The following is an 8247-nucleotide window of genomic DNA, read 5'->3' as shown; positions in this document are numbered from 1 at the left end:
TAGGAGTGTTTTGAATAAATGGGGTGTAGAGCAAGGTCACAGTAACAGTCCATGAAAATTTGCCTTATATTCACCATCTTCAAGGTCAACTTTGACTTTGATTTATTGGTAGAAAACTGGCAAAAAGCTTTATAACTCACAAAGTGTGCTGTGTGCTAAACAAAGGACATATGTACTATATCCACATAAATATAAATGTTGTTGTAGTGTGTAAAGTCATGAGTTCTATTTCTTGAGTATTTGATTCCTATTTTATTTTACTTTAAAGTCTATCCTAGTCATGGTGTATTGGTTCCTGTTTAACTTTATTATTGTTCACATGATAATAAAGTTTTGTGTGTTTCCCTCGCCCACCTCTCCACACGCTGTCCTTCTGTGCTCCCCTGTGTCTTTGGTTGGTCATTTCCTCTTTTACTTAGGAAGTTTGCACTTATGTCTTGATTTGGGTTTTGCGTCCTCCATCTCTGATTGTCTTCACTTGTGATGATTACGTGTACCCATCTGTGTCAACGGTGTTAATTTGTGGGTTGTGTATAGTCTTGTCCTCCCTTTGTTAAGGAATATGTCCTCTAGTTGGCTTCCTGTACTTTTTGTATATACTCTTTCATACAAATTCAGTTTTTTCGGGCAGATCTGGTCACCCTGAGTATAACACGCAACTTGCCTAGCACGAGCAAATACAGGTACAGAATCAAAACTGTCATGAAGTTTGCACATTTTATCATTATGTGCTCCAGCAAACAGTCAATCAGGACACACACTTTAAAATAAAATTACATAGAGCCTAATAGGATCAGTGAGGATTAAACTCTGAACTCATTTTTCTTTAAAAAAAAAATCTGTCACCAGTTTAAATTCCCCAGCAGCATCCTGCATCCAGTCAGTTGTAGAAGAAAGCTCAGTTAGCAGCTGTAGTTACACCTACACTGAGTATTGCCCTGAGCATCTCCACACATGCCGCTTTTATAAAGAAAAACAATATTTATGTGTGTCTTTTCAGTACAAAGAGTTAAAGGTATTCAGATTATCCTGCATGTGCAGCTATGTGGGAGTCTCTGTGGAGTCATTTCACAAACTCCAGCGCCATCTAGAGGTACAAACGAAAAAGTTCAAGATTTCTAAATAGAGAGCGTTCGGGGCATGCTCGGGTTTTAATTACAAGAGAACAGAACTGTATATGAATGGAAAAATAATAAAGTAAATAAAGGATTTAAAAAAAAAACATACTTAAAGCAGATCACACAGTATGAAGATAAAAATATATATACTGACACATGACGTGTACAATATTCCTGTTTTATTTTTTAATTTATTTTTATTTTGGTCCACTCAAGATCTTTTTTTTAAAAAACCTGATGGTTTTTTTTTAGTTACAATCACACAGAGATGATGATGTTTTTCTGGTCTGCATTTTAATTATTAAAGTTATTCTGCATATGCATGTTTATCAGGATGGCCAACACTGGATTTTGTTTCTCCATCAAGAAAATGACACGATTAGTGCTGGGATTTTTCAATTCAGTGCAAAACACATTTATTTAACACATTTATTAGACCACCTGTCATTAAAAGACAGCTATACAAATATTTTACAGATCTGTCAAAAACATTTTTAAAACAAGCACTCCCCCAAAACAAACAAAGTATCATTTATTAGGTAAATGAAAAATTAAAATAATATTTTTATACCCATATTTGAGCCTCTACACTAGACCTGTCTCAGAAACCTAACATCCAACCACTAAAACTGATTTTCTCATCAGGAATTCAACTAATTAAATGTAATCTGGCATCTTAATGAAATAAATAATAATGTGTTTTATTTTTTTCTGCCTTTTTGTAAAACAGTAAATTTGAAAATCCATAGATAACAAAGATAATTATATTTGAGCATTAAAAATGCAATTTCGATTGCAGAGCTTTTGCATACTGGTGAATTAACCATTAGAGAAATATAAAATCTTTTTTGGTACTTACCAATATTTTTACAATTTAAATACAACTTAGGAAGGTTTTGGCATAGACCTCGTAATAAATTCGTTAAGCATTGTATAGCTTATATCTTATATTTTGAGTTCAGAATTGGGGTTTCTCTTTTATTGTGTGCATTTTTTTTTATCTGTTTATTTTTTGTTCTTTTAGCTTCTCTCATTTCATTTGCATCACCGTCATCATTTTCACCATGCAGAGCTTCATATTCTCCAGCAGGTGGCGGTCAAGGACAAGAAAAATAAAACCCTAACTCCACACTCAGCAGGAAGTGAGACGTTTGGAAGGTTTCTCTGGCTGCTGAGCATGCTCAGTTCATGCCACAGCGTAATGGCCCTGCGTGTGTGTGGCTTTAAATGTTTTCCTGAACTTTAGTCCCTCAGGATCCTCAGCGCAGTGCAGAATGGTAAGTTTCTTCTACTTCATCACCTTTGGTTCCTTTTAAAGCTGCAGATACATGTGAATTTCTTTAAATGTCCCCGACAGGTTTGTTTCTGTCTTCCTCCAAAAATATAAAGTTAAAAACATAAAATTACACCAGCTCCTTATTTTGTAAAAGAAAAGATACTTGTCAAAGTTATTTTGTGGCTCACACAGCAGCTGCAGACACTCAGCTCAGCCTAAAAACTTCTCATGACCCTCTGGTGAGCTCTGCCAGCCACAGTCATAGTCCTAAGGTATAAAAACCAGACCCTGTTGGTCTTTTTTTGTTTGTGAACAACCAAATGAAACTTTATCAGAACATGCTCTGCCTCACTGTTATAAAGGTATTTGATGATATTTATAACCTGGCTTTATGACTGCTGACTCTCCTATGGCTGTTTGGTACTCCTAGAAAAAATATGAGTTCAGTCAAGACTACTGTAGTCAAAAGATTTTTCTGTCTACCTGCATGAATGGAGATGCTGGGATGGCGGTGTGTTGCAAAGCGGCTTGCAAAATTGCAGCAAATGTGAGTGCGTCGCTCAACATTGTCACCATTTCATCAAATAAATGTAAAATTAATATGTATAAAGGATCATACTCACTATAAATCGCCTTGAGGCAATTATTCTTTTGATTTGGTGCTATATAAATACAATTTAAGTAAGTAGTAGTACGTTATTATAATAGTCATTTCATTTGTTTTTATTGTGTTGTTATTTTTATAATTTTATAACATTTATTAAAAAAATTGTTTTAAATTGTTCTAAAAGAGACAGCTGTTCAGCTGTAAATTTGACTTCAGGTAGAATTAGCTTTTTGCTTTTGTTTCTGTGAATGGAAGAGGTTTCCTCGTTTCTGTGAGGTTTTCCTCTCCTGTGCCAGAATCAGTTTATCAGCACGCTGCTGGGGCCAGTTCTGCTTTGTAACCTTCTGAGAACTAAAGTTTTAAAACCAAATGTTACCTAACAGAAGTTAGAGTAATGTGTGTGAGAGGAAAATCACAACCTGTGAATCACTGGTATGTTTCTTACCCCTGTCATAGATGTCACACCACTGATATTAGTGATTCCAAATTTAGGACTGGCAACTTGAAACCATGAAATATTAAGTCTGTGATATTAGGTCTGTTTTTTTTGTTTTGCTTTTTTAACTGCTTACCACATGTAAAGATCCTGTCATTGATCTCTGCTGCAAAACCACATATAAAGTGATGCCAAAGCTACCGACTTTACATTAAAATGGAAGAAGCCACCGTGACGTCAGTAACACACAGTCGTTTGTGAGCCAGAGGTGACTGAAGTAATGTGAGATGGTTGAGTGTTAAATTATCAGCTACACCTTAGCTAATTTACCATTTGGTAAGTTATCAGCTGTTTTGTGCAACACACATGTTCATAGGTTCTAAGTAATAAAAACTACAATTTCAGACAGTTTCATTAAATTTGTTTTAAAAAGACACAAAAACCACAAACATGGTGGAAAAGTCCAGTTCAGTGATACGATTAGTGAGATAGGTGAACTTTAAGTCTTACCATTATTCAAATAAAAATAAATAAATAAACTTCCAGTAAAAAATGTATGAAGGAGACTATTCATAGAGGCCAAAGTAGAATTTATATCAGGCTGTAAACATGTTTATTGCTACTGTAATGTTGGACATTTAAACATGGGAGGCTCAGTTTTGGAGCGTCATGTGAAACTGAGATTTTTCAGTAAAAAAAAAACTAAAACATTTTGTTAAAATTCAAAAGAGAGAAAAAAAAATAGTGAAAAGATCATTCAGATAAATACACGTAACAGTCTGAAAGCAGTTTATTAGATTGTTTTTTTAATCTGGAGATTTGTGTTCAGGGACAGGACACATGGGCAAGCCAAGACCATAGTTTGAACGCCACATTGTAATTTATTTTTACATTTACAGTCATAGCATGATTCCTACACTTCTTTCAGGGTGGATTTATCTTAGTTTTTACTTATTTTTTTTATTCTGAAACAACTGGGGTTAAATCTCGTGCGTGTGTGTGTGTGTGTGTGTGTGTGTGTGTGTGTGTGTGTGTGTGTGTGTGTGTGTGTGTGGAGAGATACTGGACACGAGTTATCTGAATATTTAGTGTTTTCTTTCTGGGGTAAACAGATCACTGGATCAACAATATATTTAGTAACATATCACATCTTTTTTTTTTTTCTTTTTTTTTTTTATGTATTTACGCCCGCGAAAGTCAAGTTTATTTATAAAGCACAAATAACCAGATAAAGTGCTGCACAAATATGTGGAAAAATGTTATTACTAATAAGTCAGCCATTGTTTACTTAAGATAAAATATGTAATTAATAAGTTTCAGCACACGCCTGATTAAAAGCCAACAGATGTGTAATAGTCGATATCTGTAAACTGCGATACAGCAACTCCCTGCTGGACTTTAACCTTTTATCAACCACCAGGTAACCATTGAACTGGTAGGGTTTTTGTAAGGTTCAAATCTAACCCATTCTAGCCATGCCCTTAACTTACAAAAGCCTTAAGCAGTATTCTGATTGATGAGTTATTAAAAAAGAAAAACTCCCATAAAAATTTTGTGAAGGAGGAAACCGTCCACAGAGGCCAAAGTAGAATTTTATAGCGTGCTGTAAACGTGTTTATTGCTACTGTAAAGTTGGACATTTTAACATGGGAGTTTGTGGGGCTTGACTCAGCTTTAGAGCATCAAGTGGACGATGATGCTCCAAAACTTAATGAAAAAAAGTTTAATAAAAATTTAAAAGGCAGAAAATAAGTGGAAAAGTGATTCACGTGTATACATTTACAATCTAATGACAGTTGATGAGAACGTTTTCCTTCCCCTGAAAGAGACGCCACAGAGACACTGAGACAACAAAGGTTAGCTTTAGGAAAAGCTGCATTAAAAAAAAAACAACATAAATATACCTGACATTTTACTGATGATTTGGTTTTTTTTTAATCACATATTTGTTTCTAAGTGATGTTGTTCTGTTTTCATGAATGTACATGTGCCCAGATGCCCCCCAAAATCCATCACTTTGGTAAATCTAAAAGATAAATTGCTGATTTTGTCAGGTAATATGTCAGATAGTGTAAACACTAAAAGGAGGTAATTGAATATTAGATTTTTTATGTAAAGATATGAAATGATAGCTATAAAGTGCTAAGATAATAATAACAACAATAATAATGATACCTTTATTTATATAGCACTTTTCAAAACACGAGAGTTGCACATGAAAAGTGAATTGCAATAATCAAGATGGGAGAAAATTAAAGTGTTTACTAAAAGTTTAAGATGACTTAGTAGAAGTTAGAAGTTTGACTTTCACAATATTTCTCAGATGAAGGAAACAAGACTGGGTAACCTTTGAGATATGATTTTCAAAATTCAGGTGCTGATCAAAAGTGATACCAAGGTTTTAGCAGATGATTGTATATTATTGGCGAGGGGGCTGTTGTACTGTCTACCTTCCTTAGAGAAACTGTCTGGGCTGAGCACTGGAACCTCAGGTTTCCAAGAATTTGAGATGGAAGAAATTAGAATACATCCAATTAATAATGGCAAAGACTCGTTGAGGCAGGAGAGGTTGTTGGGCTTGACAGAAAAATATAACTGTGTGTCATCTGCATAGTAGTGGTAGGAGATTCCAATAAAACCATTAATTGGTTGGCTCAGGGGTAACATGTATAAAGAAACAGAACTGGCCGATGGATTGAGCCCTGGGGCACTCCACATACGAGAGGTGCAGATGATAATATACATCAATTAATATATATTCTGAAATATCTGTTTATTTGAAGAAGAAAACCATTTGAGAGCAGTGCCAGTGATGTCGACCCAGTTTTGTAGTCTGTTAATAAGAGTAGCATGATAATTGTTGAAAAGGCAAAAAGTAAATACTGTAAAGCTAAAATGTAAAGCTGCTGTCACTCCACACCTAAATACTGACATTTCAGCTGACCGAGTGGCTTCAACATTTTACAGCAGCTTGTCCTCAAGCTGGAGTTTCTCCTGCTCTTAAAACAAAATCAAATCCGACCTTTCGTTAAAGCTCGAGACGGCTGCTTGTTCGCTGTCTGGCTCGTCAACATGTCGGGTAAATAAACGTAAAGTAATGTGATGTGTGCTCCACCTCCTCTGGCTGTTTTCTTAAAAAAGGCTCTTTGTAAAGCTGCTCCATTAATGTTGGCTGCACGTGACGCCCTCTTTCACCCCCGCAGAGGTCAGAGGTCAGCCTGGTGTTTGGATAAGCCACTGATCCTGTTAAAGATCTGAATGGACCACACACACACACACACACACACTCACACACACAGACCAAAAAAAGAGATATTTTTGTCCACTCTGGAATAACGCACATTTCTGTTGTTGCTGTTTTTTGAACAATTTCTTATTTATTTATTTAAAGTCTGAGTTTGAGTTGTAGAACATAAATAAAACAGGACATGATTCAAGACCTAATAAATTAATTCCCCCTTTTTTAAATGAAGAAAGACGAAAACCACAGGAATAATTCTGTCTTTATCTCCCAGAGTTCAGCAGGAGCAGGATCGGCCCTCCAGGTCCATGCGATCAGGGTTCGCCCGGGTCAGGAGCTGCTGGGAACTCTGCAGGCTTTCGTGGAGGAGAAGCGTCTCCGAGCGCCGTTCATAGTCACGTGTGTCGGCAGCCTCACCAAGGCGACGCTGCGGCTGGCGAATGCCACGGCAACAAAAACAAACGAGGTAGTCGAAGCAGCATGTTGGGTTGTATTTATAGAGCTCCGAGACACGTGGGCTTGTCATGATGTCAGCTTTTAAACTTTTAATTCAGGTGGTACACCTCAGTGGGCACTTTGAGATCGTCTCCCTGGTGGGCACTCTCAACCCAGATGCCCACATCCACATCAGCCTCTCAGACTTTGAGGGCAAGACAGTGGGAGGTCATGTGCTGGGAGACCTGGAGGTGTTCACCACAGCTGAAGTGGTCATTGGTGAAGCGGTAGACCTGGAGTTCACCAGAGAGATGGATGAGCAAACGGGTTTCCCCGAGCTCGTGGTTCAACCACGACCACAGACCAACCAGTCAACCTGAATGAAAAGTACAGGAATCATTCATCTTTACGTTTAATATCTAGTCTGTGAATCTGAGAGATTAATTTAAAACTTATCAGCAATATTTGAGCAGCAGCATTTACACCTGCAGGGCAGCTAACAGAACATCGATCAGCTCATCATAACAATCGTCCCTCAAGAATCTGTCTGTACCCAACACATGACAAATCGGACTTACATCATGTGCTCTTATGTAAATTCTAAAAGTTGATTCTGTTCAAAAAATTTTTTTTTGAATTTACTTACCTGGATGATTGAGCATACATCAAGACAGGTCTTACGTAGGCTTTTTATTGTCCACAAAGCAAAACTGTGGGACTGGTGAAGCTTCATCATGAGCTATCCTGAAAGCTAACTCTGAGAAACTCAGTCAATGCTTCATGTTGAACTAGAAGAACGTGACATTAACTAAACTTTCTTCCAAATCTAGCAGAAATAGTCTCAATAAATACTGACTGTTAAATTACTGCAAAGATGCAATGAGATGACTTTGTTGAAAGAGCACCATTAAAGGCTTAAATCCTGAAGATTGCTTGAAAGGAATTTTTGCATTGTATATATCATTTAAGGTATTTTTGCAGGTTTTCGTCTCATTTTACTGGAGTTGATGGTGCACATAAAAACAAGGTTAAAAGTTGATGTAAGTTAGACGAGTTTAAAGTTGTTTTTTTGCACAGAGATGGCTAAGGGATCATTTGTAAAATACTCAGCAGGCATTTCAAAATTGTTTGTTT

The 8247-nt window shown here is 36.5% G+C and overlaps 1 protein-coding gene across 1 annotated transcript; it reads left to right on the top strand.

The window, feature by feature from the left end:
* The first annotated feature begins 2297 nt into the window (after positions 1 to 2297).
* LOC134643479 (bifunctional protein GlmU-like) lies at positions 2298 to 8007 on the top strand. The gene is made up of 3 exons (XM_063495857.1): positions 2298 to 2395; positions 6953 to 7144; positions 7233 to 8007. The coding sequence occupies exons 1-3, from the start codon at positions 2393 to 2395 to the stop codon at positions 7491 to 7493; spliced, it is 456 nt and encodes a 151-aa protein (XP_063351927.1). The 5' UTR covers positions 2298 to 2392; the 3' UTR covers positions 7494 to 8007.
* The last annotated feature ends 240 nt before the right edge of the window (positions 8008 to 8247 follow it).

The sequence above is a fragment of the Pelmatolapia mariae genome, linkage group LG15 (assembly GCF_036321145.2).
Source record: "Pelmatolapia mariae isolate MD_Pm_ZW linkage group LG15, Pm_UMD_F_2, whole genome shotgun sequence".
NCBI classification, from domain to species: Eukaryota; Metazoa; Chordata; class Actinopteri; order Cichliformes; family Cichlidae; genus Pelmatolapia; species Pelmatolapia mariae.
Note: the sequence above shows the minus strand (reverse complement) of the source record. Positions and strands in the feature narration are given on the sequence as shown.